General features: G+C 43.7%; 1 protein-coding gene and 1 long non-coding RNA gene across 4 annotated transcripts; both read left to right on the forward strand.

The window, feature by feature from the left end:
• The first annotated feature begins 10,343 nt into the window (after positions 1-10,343).
• On the forward strand, positions 10,344-11,379 carry LOC122933261. Of its 3 annotated transcripts, none has more exons than XR_006388405.1 (3): positions 10,344-10,395; positions 10,891-11,015; positions 11,330-11,379. It is a non-coding gene; the product is annotated as an uncharacterized LOC122933261 (long non-coding RNA). The 3 variants fall into 3 exon arrangements; XR_006388403.1 differs by lacking the exon at positions 10,344-10,395 and adding an exon at positions 10,448-10,474; XR_006388404.1 differs by lacking the exon at positions 10,344-10,395 and adding an exon at positions 10,541-10,553.
• Positions 11,380-11,660: 281 nt separating this feature from the next.
• On the forward strand, positions 11,661-15,990 carry LOC122933259 (zinc finger protein OZF-like). The gene is made up of 2 exons (XM_044288133.1): positions 11,661-11,716; positions 14,058-15,990. Exons 1-2 carry the CDS (start codon positions 11,683-11,685, stop codon positions 15,551-15,553), a joined length of 1,530 nt encoding a protein of 509 aa, XP_044144068.1. The 5' UTR covers positions 11,661-11,682; the 3' UTR covers positions 15,554-15,990.
• Positions 15,991-19,080: the final 3,090 nt, after the last annotated feature.

Genomic DNA, 19,080 nt, shown 5'->3' on the forward strand with positions numbered 1-19,080 from the left:
CGCTAATCAGCGAATCAGTGACTGCGGTGCGGTGGGCTGGGCGCTAACTGATCGCTAACTACCTAACCAAGGGACCTAAACTATACCTAAAACCTAACGGTCAATACCAGTGAAAAAAAAAGTGACAGTTTACACTGATCACTTTTTTCTCTTTCACTAGGTGATTGACATGGGCGATCAAGGGGTGATCAAGGGGTTAATTGGGGTGCTGGGGGGTGATCTGGGGCTAAGTGAAGTGTTTGGTGGCTACTCACTGTGAACTGTGCTCCTCTGCTGAGACCAACCGACGAAAAGGACCAGCAGAGGAGCAGAGAAGCCATTTAACACCTTATATTTATAAATATAAAGTGTTAACTGGCTTCTGATTCGATTTTTTTAAAAATCATCAGCCTGCCAGCAATGATCATTGGCTGGCATGCTGATGACGAAATACTCCTCTAACTTTTGCCAGCCCGCGATGCGCATGCACGGGCCGGCTTTGCGTGAAATCTCGCGAGATAACGCACCGACGCTTCCACCCGGAATAACAGGGCCGCCGCCAGGACGCAATCCTGCGTACGGCGGTCCTGAGGTGGTTAAGTAAATAAAAAGAACATGCTCTATAAAAAATATCACATTACCTAAAAGGTGGACACTGTAAAAAAAAAAAGGCTAAAAAAACAAAAACATTTTTTGTCACCTTGCATCACAAAAAGTGTAATAGCAAGCAATCAAAAAGTGATATGCACCCCAAAATAGTAAAGACAGGTGCATTCTGTGGTCTTACTAAACCCTCATACTGATTAGCCAACATATCCTACTGTGGAGGACATGTCTGAGCCCGAGCACCGCGCCAAGGTTTCTCAAGTAGCTCGGGTCCTAACACTCACCTACCTGAGCCGTATGGGCAATACCAATGGCCAGTGGGCGAATTACAGGAGCGTGAGGTCTGACTCATAGACAACTCACCAGTTACCTCCAGCATGTAACCATGCTAGCAATGGGAGGAGTCTGCGAGTCCCACTCAAGACTGGCTGATAAGGCCCAGGCCTCGCAGGTGCACCTAAACAAACTGAAAAGAATGGCGTGGTATTAAACAGGCAGGATCTGCTCAAACCCACATGCAGTTGTGCATATATATACAGGGGAGCAAATCCTGCACTTGTGGCCCGTTGCTAATGAGAAACCTTGGCGCGGTGCTCAGGCTCAGACCCCCCCGTATCGGCGATCGCAGCAAACCGCAGGTCAATACAGACCTGCGGTTTGCAGCGCTTTCTGCAGTTTTTGATCCCTGCAGTCCCTGACCGCGGGGATCAGAAACTTTAAAATGCCAAAATTAAAGAGGGCGGTGCGGGATCGCAATCCCCCGCCCGCCTCCTCTTGAATATTCATTGGTGGACAGTGGGTATACCAGTGTCAGCACATTGCTGACACTCTGTTATAAATGGCTGACATCTGTGCTGTGATGTCAGCCGTTTAACCCTTTCCATACCGCGGTCCGTACGGACCGCTGTTTGGCAAAGGGTTATTACTCAGGGAGCTCCCTCCCTGTGCCTTTGCAGCCCCCAGACAGGATGGTCTCACAGAGGGAGGGAGCTCCCCTACTTCCCCTTCCCCGTCTGCTCAGTTGTGGCAGACGGGGAAGGTTCCCATTGCAACATGACGCCTTCTCAGGTATCCTGCTGTCCATGGTGCTGAACAGATCTGTGCTAAAGGCATAGATCTGTTCAGACAAAGTGTAAGTAAAATACAGTACAATACACTATATAGTGTACTGTACTGTATTATACAGACATCAGACCTACTGGATCTTCAAGAACCAAGTGGGTCTGGGTCAAAAAAATGTAAAAAAAAGTGAAAAAAGTAAAGATATAAAAAAACACATTTATCACTGAATAAAAATTAATAAAATAAAATACACTACACATATTAGGTATCGCCGTCCGTAACGACCTGGTCTATAAAACGGTCATGTTACTTTCCCCGCATGGTGAACGCCATAAAAATAAAAAAAATATAAACTATGACGAAATTAACATTTTGCCCACCTTACTTCCCCAAAAAGTTTATAAAAGTGGTCAAAAAAGTCTTATGTATGCTAAAATAGTACCAATTAAACCGTCATCTCATCCTGCAAAAATCATACCCTACCCAAGATAATCGCCCAAAAACTGAAAAAACTATGGCTCTTAGACTAAGGAAACACTAAAACATGATTTTTTTTGTTTCAAAAATGAAATCATTGTGTAAAACTTACATAAATTTAAAAAAGTATACATATTAGGTATCGCCGCGTCCGTACCGACCGGCTCTATGAAAATATCACGTGACCTAACCCCTCAGGTGAACACCGTTAAAAAATCAAAATAAAAACGGTGTAAAAAAGCCTTTTTTGTCATCTTACGTCACAAAAAGTGTAATAGTAAGCGATCAAAAAGTGATATGCACCCCAGAATAGTGGCAATCAAACCGTCATCTCATCCTGCAAAAAATGAGACCCTACCTAAGATAATCTCCCAAAAAATGAAAAAACTATAGCTCTCAGACTATGGAGACATTAAAACATGATTTTTTTGGTTTAAAAAATGAAATCATTGTGTAAAACTTACATAAATAAAAATTGTATACATATTAGGCATCGGCGCTTCCGTGACAACCTGCTCTATAAAAATACCACATAATCTAACCTGTCAGATGAATGTTGTAAATAACAAAAAAAACGGTGCCAAAAAAGCTATTTCTTGTTACATTGCCTCACAAAAAGTGTAATATAGAGCAACTAAAAATCATATGTACCCTAAACTAGTACCAACAAAACTGCCACCCTATCCCATAGTTTCTCAAATGGGGTCACTTTTTTGGAGTTTCTACTCTGGGGGTGCATCAGGGGGGCTTCAAATGGGACATGGTGTCCAAAAAAACAGTCCAGCAAAATCTGCCTTCCAAAAACCATATGGCATTCCTTTCCTTCTGCGCCCTGCCGTGTGCCCGTACAGAAGTTTACGACCACATATGGGGTGTTTCTGTAAACTACAGAATCAGGGCCATAAATAATGAGTTTTGTTTGGCTGTTAACCCTTGCTTTGTAACTGGAAAAAAATATTAAAATGGAAAATCTGCCAAAAAAGTGAAATTTTGAAATTGTATCTCTATATTCCATTAAATCTTGTGCAACACCTAAAGGGTTAACAAAGTTTGTAAAATCAGTTTTGAATACCTTGAGGGGTGTAGTTTCTTAGATGGGGTCACTTTTATGGAGTTTCTACTCTAGGGGTGCATCAGGGGGGCTTCAAATGGGATTAAAATGGAAAATTTGGATTAAAAATTGGATTAAAATGGAAAATTTGCCCAAAAATTTAAATTCTCAAAATTCATCTCCATTTGCCAATAACTCTTGTGCAACACCTAAATGGTTAACAAAGTTTTTAAAATCAGTTTTGAATACCTTGAGGGGTGTAGTTTCTAGTATGGGGTCATTTTTGGGTGGTTTCTATTATATAAGCCTCACAAAGTGACTTCAGACCTGAACTGGTCCCTAAAAAGTGGGTTTTTGAAAATTTCTGAAAAATTTCAAGATTTTCTTCTAAACTTCTAAGCCTTGTAACATCCCCCAAAAATAAAATATCATTCCCAAATTGATCCAAACATGAAGTAGACATATGGGGAATGTAAAGTAATAACTATTTTGGGAGGTATTACTATGTATTATAGAAGTAGAGAAATTGAAACGTGGAAATTTGCTATTTAAAAAAAAAAATTGGTAAATTTGGTATTTTTTTATAAATAAAAATGATTTTTTTTTTACTTCATTTTACCATTGTTATGAAGTACAATATGTGACGAAAAAACAATCTCAGAATGGCCTTGATAAGTCAAATCGTTGTAAAGTTATCAGCACTTAAAGTGACACTGGTCAGATTTGCAAAATATGGCCAAGTCCTTAAGGTGAAAAAGGGCTGAGTCCTTAAGGGGTTAAAAGTATGAGCACTTTCGGACGCGGCGATACCCATGATGTGTATTTTTTTGATAGTTTCCATTTTTTTATTTATATTTTGGGGAAAGGGGGTGATTTTTTTTAGATTTTGAAAAAAAAAAAAAAAACTTTGGTTTTTATAGTTCCTTGTGAAAAAAAAATTATCAGGTTGCTTCTCTACATTGGATTGTATGAGAGTTACAATGTATTCCTATAAAGCTCTGCCACAGGCAAGGGAATCATAGGAGCTAACATGCGGCTGTCACGGATGAGCCGCGAGAATATTGAACTGTCCTCCCAATATTATCAATATTACTCTGCCTTATTAAACAGTAATTATTTCCCTAGGCCCCAGAACCTACAATTTGATTATTCAGAGCGTCTTCTTCTGTTGTACCCAGAGAACAACATAGTCCTTTTGTTCAAGTCAGTCAATAGATGCCTAGCAGATAACGCAATTACAGCTGGCTTCCTATGGTTGACAAAAGAACTTCTCTTCCTGAAGAGATATCACAGCTAGGTGTGAAGACGGCACCTGGGGGGAGCCGATTGGTGTCGCTGCTATCAGGGTCTGTAAGCTGGCTTGCTGCAGACAAGCCGGCACCAAGGTTTCCCAGACTGCAACATGAATCTGAGATATGATTTTTACCTTTTCAAGAGAGACCATGCATCTTACGGACGTAAAAATTACATCATCGTGTCACTCAGAATTCACTGGACGTTTACATAGGACAAACATAACTCTAAGATGTGCCCAGGTAAAGTTATGGTGTTACCCCATCATAGAACCAGTTATAATAGTAATATTTGGTATCCCTGAACTCCATATTTTGTAGGGAATGTGAATATGTGCTTGTTACTTGTGTACAGCGGAGACATCCCACGATATGGCACATGCCATATTTCAGAACTGACATTCACCTCAGGAATACAGCCTGCCCCAGCAGGCGGACTCTCAATTCCCCGCCTTGATTCTGAGACCCTTTATAACACATCTAGAATCTGCTAAAGGAGTTCTCCACTTTTAACAACACCTAAAGAGGGCCTCAGCCAGAGAACCTGTGGGCTGTAGGCATATTACACTGGACAAAGGCTTCTTGGACTTGACCCCTGCAACGGACTATTTCACCAACGGACATCTTTTCTGCGGAAACTAAGTATTTTCTTTCTTTTCTCTCTTTTTGTTTATTGGACTATACTCTCCTTGATTATTGTGTTAATAATTACTGTGCATCGTGATAATTTGTATTGTATATAGATATATAATAAATGACCTCCAAGTCATTTCTCTAGCCATATGCCTGTTTTCAAACACTGCAAAAACTTACCCTAGCCTCTCCGAAGGGAAAGCTACTCGGTTGTGTTATCTAGATAGTGGGGTCCTCGCTCCCATAAATTGCAAGGTGGTGGCAGTTAAACTACCCTGTGTGTAGTTCCGGTCGCAGTTCGTCGCACGCTTACTTGCGGTCAATCGGAGGTCCACTCCCTGCGCTTTCAGCCTATCGACTGTACGGACTCAAGTTAGACTGTCGGTGTGCTGGAAGTGGCTGGGGGGCCTGTTTGCGGATTGACCACTAGGGGCGCTGTGACGGTTTCGTGACGTATTGTGGCCGCGGCGGTCGCAGTTCGTCACAGCGGCAGCTTCAGTTCATTACGGAGGACTGAGGCTGCTGCACAATGCATCCGGCTCCCCTGATCCTCATGTTTGACCACAGCATCTGAAGGGTTAAAAGTCTGAGATCATTGTTACCGCCAGTCACGGACATTAGCTGCTGGTGTCTGCTGTATGCAACAGCCGGTACCTGGCATGCCAGAGCTTATTGTTCCTTCTGGAAATGAAGTAATACATTCTCAACCTTCCTGATCTCTTTACTCCAGGCTAAATAGATCTCAGGACATCTGGAAAGATCTAGGGAATGGAGATGATATTCAACATTACAGTAAAGCTCAGAACAGACACTGGAAGGAGGAGACCTGATTATAGTTACCAAAGAACAATCCTTTGGAGTAAGAAGGAATCTGAAGTACAGATCCACTGATGACAAGACTAGGATCTCCCTGTTCTTATGGCAGATGTCATGGCCAGATGGAAATAACCTCTTTAGGTTAGGTATTTATGTGGCCCCTCCTCCAGAGGTTCAAAGGGAGATGATCTTAAAACTTTTAGGGCTAAAGTCAAGTCCTATTTTGACACAGATTCAGAGTATGGAAGGCTACATCTTAGCAAAACTTTCAGGAACTTTTTTTTTGTCAAGAACTATTGTGACAAGGATAAACTTGCAGAATGGGCAAAATATTTAATTTTTAGGTTGATACTCTAAGGCCTTTTCCAAATTTGTCTTGCAGGAAGCCTAAGAAGCTGATAATCTGTGGTTTAGAACTATCTACCCCTTAATAGAATTCAAGCTGAATAGATTCACTTGACCCTTGTGTAAGCCCTTTAAGTGGAGACCTGGCTACGACAAGGTCTTCTGGACTATGTCTTAGAGACCATTAGGTTGATATATTGGCTGTACGGTTGAGTCTCCACAGGTTCTGGCAGAGCTGAGTGCTCTAGACACACACAATTTGCACTGGGGGGAGTCTTCAGATACACCTTTGACTTATTTGAATGAGTTGGGATCAAAATTAACTTTTTACGAATTGTAAAGTAAAGTGTGGCAAAGGTCTTCATGATTTAATCAAAGAGGCTTCAAGATAGTTAAAGAGGCTGTCAAACTTCAGGATGTCAAACTCAACCTCTTCAGGTCTTGGCAGAGTTCAGTGTCCTATACAGACAAACTGCAGCGGGGGAAATCTCCAAGTTATACTCTTGACTCAACTGAATGAGTTAGGATAAATGATATTTTGGTAGATTGAGGCCCAAAGTGTAGTAGGATCTTCAAGACAACATCTGAGAAGCCTCTAGATAGAAATCGAGGCTAGCAATCTTCAGGCTGTCAGGCTCGATCTTTCCATATATTGAGTGCCCTACATATCAAGGGTCTACACTGGGGGAAGTCTCAGTAACACCCATGAATCACCAGCATGTTGGGAAACATGACCTCTCTGGCCCGAACAGCGGGGGCACAGTGGAAGAGGACGAGGTCGCCACAACAACCAGCACCACCAGCTGATATGGAACGTCTTAGCAGGAGGCAGCATTTCACCAACATGGAGCAGTATCTGTGCACACACCTACACGTACTGAATGACGGGTCTGCCCCCTTCAACTTCTGGGTCTCCAAATTGGGCACATGGCCTGAGCTTGCCCTTTACGCCTTGGAGGTGCTGGTCTGCCCTGCAGCCAGTGTATTATCTGAACGTGTGTTTAGCACGGCAGGGGGCGTCATCACAGACAAGCGCAGCCGCCTGTCCACAGCCAATGTGGACAACCTCACATTTATTAAAATGAACCAGGCGTGGATCCCTCAGGACTTGTCCGTACCTTGTGCAGAATAGACATGTATACCGGCCTCACCCAGCCATTTTTGTACTCCAGCGCACTTTCTCTTTGTTTTATTTTTTATATTTCCCAATGTTTTGGGGTCTACCAAAATTTAAACAAAAAATAAATAAATAAAATAAAAAACAAAAACCAGTGTTGGCTACCTCCTCCTCCTCCACCGCCACAACCACCTACTCCATATGGACCTCCTCCTCCTAGATCAAGTTCATTATTTTTATGTATTTTACACTTGCCATGCTCTTCACCACATTTTGCTGCCCTTTGCAGACCTCTAGCCCTTTCCATGACTTTTTTTAGAGCCATTTTACTGCTCCAAAGTTCGAGTCCCCTTTGACTTCATTGGGGTTCGGGGTTAAGTTCGGGTTCCGAACGCGAACTTTTTTGCGAAGTTCGTCCGAACACAGCGAATCCGAACATCCAGGTGTCCGCTCAACTCTAAGTGCTATATATTCATAATCGCGAATATTCTAGATTTATTTTGTCCATCAGTAACCTCCCTTCTTGCTTGTGGGCCAATGAGAAGGCTGCAATGTCTTTGTCAGAGCTTAGCCACATCCCTAGCAACCAATAGGAAAACTGCCTCCTCCCCCTTACTATATAAGAACCTCCCCAGCAGCCATTTTCTGCTATTTTTTTGCAGTTCTGAGAGAGCGGTGACATTGCTGAGCTCTGTGCTTTCATCTGCATCCTATTCCTGATGCAATTGCATTAGATAGTTAGCTGATACATATAATACAGATAGTCCGTGCAGGTTAGATCCTGATATAGTGGAGCTGATACATATAATGCAGATAGTCCGTGCGGGTTACATCCTGATATAGTGGAGCTGATTTATATAATACAGATAGTCCGTGCAAGTTAGATCCTGATATAGTGGAGCTGATACATATAATACAGATAGTCCGTGCAGGTTACATCCTGATATAGTGGAGCTGATTTATATAATACAGATAGTCCGTGCAAGTTAGATCCTGATATAGTGGAGCTGATACATATAATACAGATAGTCCGTGCAGGTTACATCCTGATATAGTGGAGCTGATTTATATAATACAGATAGTCCGTGCAGGTTAGATCCTGATATAGTGGAGCTGATACATATAATACAGATAGTCCGTGCAGGTTACATCCTGATATAGTGGAGCTGATATATATAATACAGATAGTCCGTGCAAGTTAGATCCTGATATAGTGGAGCTGATACATATAATACAGATAGTCCGTGCAGGTTAGATCCTGATATAGTGGAGCTGATAGGGTTCAGTGCAGGGTGCTCATGTCACATGGTCATCATGACAGTCCTCTCATCTTCTTCACTGCTAAGCCCCGTCCCCTGCAATGATCACATGACAGTGACATCACCCCAGGTCCTTCCCTACCTATTCTCCTCTCCTGAGCCCCGCCCCCACTAATCACATGGTAGTGATGTCACCCCCAGATCCTTCCCCCCACCTCTTATCCTCTCCACTGCTGACCCGCCCACTGCACTGATCACATGACGGTGACGTCACCCCAGGTCCTTCACCACCTATTCTTCTCTTCACTGCTGAGCTCCGCCCCCTGTACTGATCACATGACGGTGACGTCACCCCAGGTCCTTCGGCTCTGGCAGTGCAGCAGATACTGGGCAGGTCCTGGTCGGTAGTCAGGGCTCTTGTTCTCTCTGGTATCAGCCATTCCTCCAGCCTGCAGGTAAGATGAGCTGTGAGGAGACAGTGTGGTGGAGAGCTCAGACATGTCACCTCTGGAGATTCTCCTCCATTACACACAAGGAATCCTTCTCCGCTCCTCAGCTTAGTATGATGGGGGAGGAGTAGTGGGGATAGTGGGGGTTGTCATCATTCACTGGCCCCTGACTGTCCTGGTGAGGGGCCCCTGCCTCCAGGAGGAGAATGAATGGAGCGGGGCCCGGCCTGAGCTCAGCTCTCTCCAGTCTCTTCTCTAGGAGTTCTGGACACAGCTGAGCACAGCCCAGAGGTGGGACCTGCATCTATCAGACATTTATCTCCTGTGGAGCCACCAGAGATCTCCATGTTGGGCCCCTGGACTCCATGTGGTGGGGGCTCTGAGAAGCGGGGCCACTCCAGGCTCAGGAAGTGCGGTTCTGGAGGTGACATCTGGTCTTGTCCCCTGGATGATTTCCTCTCCTCTTCTCATAAAGGCGCCTGCAGTACTAGAAGCCTCCAGCTCCTCCAGTTCTCTCCTCTTCTCCTGAACGACCACCAAGGATGGACAGGAAGGAGATCAGCAGAAGAATATTAGACCTCACCTTGGAGATCATCTCCCTGCTGAGCGGAGAGGTAAACTTTTCTAGATTTCTCTCCTCTTTATTGTATTCTGTAACAAGTCAGACATCGGGGAGGAGAATCCATCATAGGAAGTGATAGGAAGAGTCCAGGGTCCTGGAGAACGGCCTCCAGACCTTCCAAGTGATGGAGAACCTGAAGATCAGCCCCCAGTATGGTGAGTGATGTGTCATGTGACCAGTGACCAATAGTCATGTTGTAGGAGCCATGAGGAGGTAAGTAGGCATGTTGTACCAGGAGGAGAGGGCCGGAGGAGAGCACATGGCTCCTGAAGGGTTTATTCCCTAAGTGTCTCTCTCCATCCACAGGAGTACACAATAGTGAAGAAGACATCGGGGGACTGTGTGACTCCCATCATCCATCTCCAGGAGTCAGGAGGGCGGAGCAGGACCCCTCCCCCCATCACAGAGCCTCACCCCCTGATACATGAGCAGAAGATCCTAGAACTCACCCACAAGATGATGGAGCTGCTGACTGGAGAGGTGACACTGCTGGAAATGCTGGGAAATTCTCCAGTAACAGCACTGGAGGGGTCTGGGTGATGACGGTGTCATTGTGTTGTCAGGTTCCTATAAGGTGTCAGGACGTCACTGTCTATTTCTCCATGGAGGAGTGGGAGTACATAGAAGGACACAAGGATCTGTACAAGGAGGCCATGATGGAGGAGCACCAGCCTTTTATATCACAGGGTAAGAGCCGTCATGTGCAGTGTATACACGTGTGTGCAGTGACATGTAATGGAGGAGCACCAGCCTCTTATATCACAAGGTAAGAGCCGTCATGTACAGTGTATACACGTGTGTGCAGTGACATGTAATGGAGGAGCACCAGCCTCTTATATCACAAGGTAAGAGCCGTCATGTGCAGTGTATACACGTGTGTGCAGTGACATGTAATGGAGGAGCACCAGCCTCTTATATCACAAGGTAAGGCCCGTCATGTGCAGTGTGTGCAGTGTTTTGTGCGCCGACCAGCACCAGACCGGGGGGCCAAGATACTCAAGACATGTCTCCTGCCTCCACACACTGCTTTGCCAGGAGCCTAGATACACACGGAGCTCAAAGTTTTCCCATCACTGCAGCTTTATGAGGGTCTCAGTTTTGCGGGATGAGTTGTATTTTCTCTCGGCCTTATTATCGGAGACATGGGACTCACTGATTAACCTTTATTCCTTTATTTTTAAGGCATCATGAATAAAACCAGCAATACGACCCTTCTCCTTAATGAGCCACCAAGGATGGACAGGAAGGAGATCAGCAGAAGAATATTAGACCTCACCTTGGAGATCATCTCCCTGCTGAGCGGAGAGGTAAACTTTTCTAGATTTCTCTCCTCTTTATTGTATTCTGTAACAAGTCAGACATCGGGAAGGAGAATCCATCATAGGAAGTGATAGGAAGAGTCCAGGGTCCTGGAGAACGGCCTCCAGACCTTCCAAGTGATGGAGAACCTGAAGATCAGCCCCCAATATGGTGAGTGATGTGTCATGTGACCAGTGACCAATAGTCATGTTGTAGGAGCCATGAGGAGGTAAGTAGGCACGTTGTACCAGGAGGAGAGGGCCGGAGGAGAGCACATGGCCCCTGAAGGGTTTATTCCCTAAGTGTCTCTCTCCATCCACAGGAGTACACAATAGTGAAGAAGACATCGGGGGACTGTGTGACTCCCATCATCCATCTCCAGGAGTCAGGAGGGCGGAGGAGGACCCCTCCCCCCATCACAGAGCCTCCCCCTCACCCCCTGATACATGAGCAGAAGATCCTAGAACTCACCCACAAGATGATGGAGCTGCTGACTGGAGAGGTGACACTGCTGGGAATGCTGGGAAATTCTCCAGTAACAGCACTGGAGGGGTCTGGGTGATGACGGTGTCATTGTGTTGTCAGGTTCCTATAAGGTGTCAGGACGTCACTGTCTATTTCTCCATGGAGGAGTGGGAGTATATAGAAGGACACAAGGATCTGTACAAGGAGGCCATGATGGAGGAGCACCAGCCTCTTATATCACAGGGTAAGAGCCGTCATGTGCAGTGTATACACGTGTGTGCAGTGACATGTAATTGAGGAGCACCAGCCTCTTATATCACAGGGTAAGAGCCGTCATGTGCAGTGTATACACGTGTGTGCAGTGACATGTAATGGAGGAGCACCAGCCTCTTATATCACAAGGTAAGACCCGTCATGTGCAGTGTATACACGTGTGTGCAGTGACATGTAATTGAGGAGCACCAGCCTCTTATATCACAGGGTAAGAGCCGTCATGTGCAGTGTATACACGTGTGTGCAGTGACATGTAATGGAGGAGCACCAGCCTCTTATATCACAAGGTAAGACCCGTCATGTGCAGTGTATACACGTGTGTGCAGTGACATGTAATGGAGGAGCACTAGCCTCTTATATCACAAGATAAGAGCCGTCATGTGCAGTGTATACACGTGTGTGCAGTGACATGTAATGGAGGAGCACCAGCCTCTTATATCACAGGGTAAGACCCGTCATGTGCAGTGTATACACGTGTGTGCAGTGACATGTAATGGAGGAGCTCCAGCCTCTTATATCACAGGGTAAGACCCGTCATGTGCAGTGTATACACAGGTGTGCAGTGACATGTAATGGAGGAGCACCAGCCTCTTATATCACAGGGTAAGAACCGTAATGTGCAGTGTATACACGTGTGTGCAGTGACATGTAATAGAGGAGCACCAGCCTCTTATATCACAGGGTAAGACCCGTCATGTGCAGTGTATACACGTGTGTGCAGTGACATGTAATGGAGGAGCACCAGCCTCTTATATCACAGGGTAAGAGCCGTGATGTGCAGTGTATACACGTGTGTGCAGTGACATGTAATGGAGGAGCACCAGCCTCTTATATCACAGGGTAAGAGCCGTCATGTGCAGTGTATACACGTGTGTGCAGTGACATGTAATGGAGGAGCACCAGCCTCTTATATCACAGGGTAAGAGCCGTCATGTGCAGTGTATACACGTGTGTGCAGTGACATGTAATGGAGGAGCACCAGCCTCTTATATCACAGGGTAAGAGCCGTCATGTGCAGTGTATACACGTGTGTGCAGTGACATGTAATGGAGGAGCACCAGCCTCTTATATCACAAGGTAAGAGCCGTCATGTGCAGTGTATACACGTGTGTGCAGTGACATGTAATGGAGGAGCACCAGCCTCTTATATCACAAGGTAAGAGCCGTCATGTGCAGTGTATACACGTGTGTGCAGTGACATGTAATGGAGGAGCACCAGCCTCTTATATCACAGGGTAAGACCCGTCATGTGCAGTGTATACACGTGTGTGCAGTGACAAGTAATGGAGGAGCTCCACAGTTTCTTCTCACATTACATTAGAGGCTACGTGCTCTTTATATGTCAGTCATATCCATAGGGCTCCAGTCACATGATGAGAGCGTGTCCTTCTGGCCTCCATCGGGCCGGTATAGTAGACTATACTACAGAGACGTCTTGTACAATCCGTGTTCTGCATTGTATATATATATTGTAGATTATACATGGGGTTTATGGGCAATGTCCGCCCCTGTACGACTGTTTGTCACCGATGTAGAACAGGCGTGTGTTATGTAAGTCGTTGGTGTCTCAATAAAATGTTAAAAAAATTTGTAGTAAAATTCTTGTCCGGCATCGGCTTTAAATTGCTAAATGTGACCATGTTGTCCATCACTTCAGCGATTATCTGCTCGTCCCCTTCAGACTGAACGTGTGACTTCTAGCAGTAACTGCATGTCCCAGAATGTTCCAGCTGCATTAGAGCGTGTTCACACAGGGCACATTTATTGTAGACATTTCCATGTATTGGGTTGTTTCTGCAGCAGGTGCATGGATTATTACAAGCCACATTCAGGGCAGCGGGACATTCACAGAAATGTCTGCAGCTGATCTGCTCTGTGTGAACTTGCTGGTAGATAACCAGTGACTGATCTGTGCTGCTCTTATAATCTGTCCAAAAAGGGGGGAGTTTAAGGTTCCACATATAGAAACAACAGGCAGGTTCTGCAGGGGCGGGGCTTACGATGCTCCATTGTTTCCAGACATGGTCAGGCTTTTCAAATTTTTTCGTTTTGTTAAATCATTATTTACTGTGTGTAATAAAAGTCATGACCTGGTGTAAACCAGAATCCTGGACTTTGTCAGGAAGTTATAGAAGCTTTGTAAGGCTGGGATCACAAGTGCAGTTTTTTGGGCCAAAGTCAGGAATGGATTCCAAATGAATGAACACTTCTCCTTCCTGCTGGAACAACTTCCAGCCTAATTGGAATGTTATAAGTTTGTCTACTCTGTAGTTTGCAGAAAAAAAACTTTAAAATTTTTTTCATCTTAACAGAAAATCTCAGTAAGAAATGTGAAAATGTCATGTTACCACTAGATGAAGATATCCTGCAGCGCTCTTCAGGAGAAAACCTCATTACACTTAATGTACATCCAGGACTTCACAGTACAGATCTGTCATATAATCCTCCTAATTATGAGGACCCTTCTCCGGACCAATCACAGATTGTTACCGCAAGTACAAGTCAGAAAAGGATTAAAAGGTTTCATTGTGGTAAAGAATCCACAAACAGCTCAGGACTTTCTACACACCGAAAACGTCACAAAGGAGAGAAAATGTATTCATGTTTTGAATGTGGGAAATGTTTCACATGGAAATCACATCTAGTTAGACATGAGAAAAGTCATACAGGAGAGAAACCATATTCATGTTCAGAATGTGGGAACTCTTTCACACAGAAATCACATCTTATTGCACATAAGAGATGTCACACAAGAGAGAAAATGTATTTATGTTCAGAATGTGGGAAATGTTTTAAAGAGAAATCAAAACTTGTCAAACATGTGAGAAGTCACACAGGGGAAAAGCCTTATTCATGTTCACAATGTGGAAAATGTTTTACAGTGAAATCAAATCTTGTTACACATGAGAGAATTCACACTGGGGAAAAGCCATATTCATGTTCAGAATGTGGGAAACGTTTTTTAAATAAATCAAGACTTTTAAAACATAAGAGATGTCACACAGGAGAGAAACCATATACATGTTCAGAATGTGGGAAATGTTTTACACAGAAAACACATCTTGTTAGACATGAGAGAAGTCACACAGGAGAGAAACCATATTCATGTTCAGAATGTGGGAAATGTTTTACAGTGAAAACACTTCTTATTAGACATGAGAGAAGTCACACAGGAGAGAAACCATATTCATGTTCAGAATGTGGGAACTGTTTCACACATAAATCAAATCTTATTGCACATAAGAGATGTCACACAGGAGAGAAAATGTATTCATGTTTAGAATGTGGGAAATGTTTTATACAGAAAATACATCTTGTTAGACATGAGAGAAATCACACAGGAGAGAAACCATATTCATGTTCAGAATGTGGGAAATGTTTTACAGAGAAAACATATCTTGTTAGACATGAGAGAAGTCACACAGGAGAGAAACCATATTCATGTTCAGAATGTGAGAAATGTTTTACACAGAAATCAAATCTTATTGCACATAAGAGATGTCACACAGGAGAGAAAATGTATTCATGTTCAGAATGTGGGAAATGTTTTAGAGATAAATCAAAACTTGTTATACATGTGAGAATTCATACAGGGGAAAAGCCATATTCATGTTCGCAATGTGGGAAATATTTCACACAGAAATCAGTACTTGTTATACATGAGAGATGTCACACAGGAGAGAAACCATATACATGTTCAGAATGTGGGAAATGTTTTACACAGAAATCACAGCTTGCTTTACATGAGAGAATTCACACAGGAGAGAAACCATATATGTGTTTAGAATGTGGGAAATGTTTTAAATGAAAATCAAATCTGGTTATACACGAGAGAACTCACACTGGGGTAAAGCCGTATTCATGTTCAGAATGTGGGAAATGTTTTTCACAGAAATCCACTCTTGTTAAACATGAAAGACATCACACATGAGAGAAGCCGTATTCGTGTTCAGAATGTGACAAACGTTTTTCAGAAATATCAAGTCTTGTAAAACATAAGAGGATTCACACAATAGAGAAGCTGCATTCAGAATGAGAAAAATGTTTTTTTTCTAAACCCATAATTAGGGGTCATTAGTGAAGTCACACAAGAGAGAAGCCATATGGCCACAATATAAGGAAACAATATATCACTGGATCATAGACTTTGTTTTCATTTCAGGTTGTATATTTGGATATAAATGCTTTACCACCTCAGCTCCCCTAACTTAACCCTCCTTAATGACCAGACCACTTTTTACAATTCTGCACTGTGCTACTTTCACGGTTTATTGCTCGGTCATACATCTTACCACCCAAATGAATTTTACCTCCTTTTTTTCTCACTAATAGAGCTTTCATTTGGTGGTATTTCATTGCTGCTGACATTTTTACTTTTTTTGATATTAATCAAAAAATGAAATTTTTCACTTTCTGTTGTAAAATTTTTCAAATAAAACTATATTTCTACATAAATTTTTCTCTAAATTAATTGTTCTACATATCTTTGATAAAAAAAAATGCAATAAGTGTATATTTATTGGTTTGGGTAAAAGTTTTATAGCGTTTGCAAACTATGGTGCAAAAATGTGAATTTACGCACATTGACTTTCTGAGCACCTGTCAAGTTTCCTGAGGTTCTACAATGCCTAGATAGTAGAAACACCCCACAAATGACCCCATTTCGGAAAGTAGACACCCTAAGGTATTCGCTGATGGGCATAGTGAGTTCATGGAAGTTTTTATTTTTTGTCACAAGTTAGCAGAAAATGTTTTTTTAATTTTTTTTTCTTACAAAGTCTCATATTCCACTAACTTGTGACAAAAAATAAAATTTTACATGAATTCACCATACCCCTCACGGAATACCTTGGGGTCTCTTCTTTCCAAAATGCGGTCACTTGTGGGGTATTTATACTGCCCTGGCATTTTAGGGGACCTAAAGCGTGAGAAGTAGTTTGGAATCCAAATGCGTAAAAAATGCCCTGTGAAATCGTAAAGATACTAATTGGAATTTGAGCCCCTTTGCCCACCTAGGCTGCAAAAAAGTGTCACACATGTGGTATCGCCGTACTCGGGAGAAGTATGGCAATGTGTTTTGGGGTGTCTTTTTACATATACCCATACTGTGTGAGATAAATATCTCTGTAAAAGACAACTTTTCCCATTTTTTTATACAAAGTTGTCATTTTACAGAGATATTTCTCTCAACCAGCATGGGTATATGTAAAAATACACCCCAAAACACATTGCCCTACTTCTGAATACGGCGATACCACATGTGTGACACTTTTTTGCAGCCTAGGTGCGCAAAGGGGCCCAAATCTCTTTTAGGAGGGCATTTTTTAACATTTGGATTCCAGACTTCTTCTCATGCTTTAGGGCCCCCAAAATGCCAGGGCAGTATAAATACCCCACAAGTGACCCCATTTTGAAAGACACCCCAAGGTATCTCTGTGAGGGGCATGGCGAGTTCATAGAATTTTTTTTTTTTTTGGCGCACGTTAGCGGAATTTTTTTTTTCTCTTACAAAGTCTCATATTCCACTAACTTGTGACAAAAAATACAATTTTACATGAACTCGCCATGCCCCTCACAGAAAACCTTGGGGTGTCTTCTTTCCAAAATGGGCTCATTTGTGGGGTGTGTTTACTGCCCTGGCATTTTAGGAGCCCTAAAGCGTGAGAAGAAGTCTAGAATATAAATGTCAAAAAAAATTTACGCATTTGGATTCCGTGAGGGGTATGGTGAGTTCATGTGAGATTTTATTTTTTGTCACAAGTTAGTGAAATCTTCTATGAACTCGCCATGCCCCTCAAAAGTGATCTTTATAGCGCCGCAGCGATTTTACGGTGTTTTTGCAGTGATTAGAAAAAAAATTCTGTCACTGTGGTGGGGCGGACTGAACGCAAGTGTGCGCACAAGATCAGGCTTGATCGGGCTAACACTGCGTTTTTTGTAGAGCCTATAGAACATGTCCTATTCTTGTCCGCAATTGCAGACAAGAAAAGGCTTTTTCTATATAGTTCTCGCAAAATGCGGAAAGCACATTGCCAGTGTCCGTGTTTTGTAGATCCGCGGTCTCCATGTTTTGCGGATCCACGGATCCGCAAACACATATGGACGTCTGAATGGAGCCTTACAGGGGGGTGATCAATGACAGGGGGGTGATAAGGGGTTAATAAGGGGTTAATAAGTGACAGGGGGCGTGTAGTGTAGTGTGGTGCCTGGTGCTACTTATTACAGAGCTGCCTGTGTCCACTGGTGGTCGATCCAAGCAAAAGGGACCACCAGAGGACCAGGTAGCAGGTATATCAGACGCAGTTATCAAAACAGTGTCTGATATACCTTTTCAAGGGTTAAAAAAAAATCGCATCTATAGCCTGCCAGCGAATGATCGCCACTGGCAGGCTGTAGATCCACTCGTTTACCTTCCGATCCTGTGAACGCGCGCTCCTGTGTGCGCGCGTTCACAGGAAATCTCGCCTCTCGCGAGAGGACGCGCCGATGCGTCCAGGAGGAATAACCCGGCTGCCCGCAGGACGCATTCCTGCGTTAGGCGGTAGGGAGGTGGTTAATTGATATCACATAACGGCTTCTATAAAACCTGTTTAGCAAATTGTAAATGAGGCTCAGGTGAGTCTGCCTCACTAATATTCCGAGATGCAATGCGAGTAGGGGCCCACCATGAAAGAGGGGGAATATTCTCATTAATATATAACTTTTAATATGATGTGCAATAAAAATACACAAGGGTGTATCAACATAACAAACATACAAATAGGGGGTCCAACCAAGGTACCCCAATGCTGGTAGAGAGAAAGTAAGTAAGTAGATCTGCTACACCTGTGTGGGTACACGCAGTCTTACCCGACCAACCAGATGGCTAGGATCAGCTTGACTTAGGTATTGCCTGGACCGGACGACGTCCCGTGATGGCGTGGTGTTAGAGGAGGCAATGATGGAACTGTGCCCTATCTCGCCCTAATAAAAGGGGAAGGGGGCTGCTCCCATACTGCCTACCTACACAGAGCACTCGCCCTGAAAAGGGCGACCCCGTCCGGATACCTGTCCCTAGTTAGGGACCTGATCACTAGCACTAGGAAAATACACGTTTCTTCAGACCTCCCGACGTGGCACGTTTCTGTCGTGTCGACTCCTCAGGGGAAGGTGGTACATATAGGAAGAATATACAAAATGTAAGACCGCGGGTAAATGGACCCTGCAGCCAAAAGAGAGAGGCTCTAGCAACTTTGATAAGAGCCTGTGGACTGTCACCCCTGGTGTTGGGATGCAGTGTGGCAGAGGGATAGATGTTCCTCTGCTATTCGGTGTGTGAGAATGGTGGTCCTCACT

This window comes from Bufo gargarizans, chromosome 3, assembly GCF_014858855.1.
Source record: "Bufo gargarizans isolate SCDJY-AF-19 chromosome 3, ASM1485885v1, whole genome shotgun sequence".
NCBI lineage: Eukaryota > Metazoa > Chordata > Amphibia > Anura > Bufonidae > Bufo > Bufo gargarizans.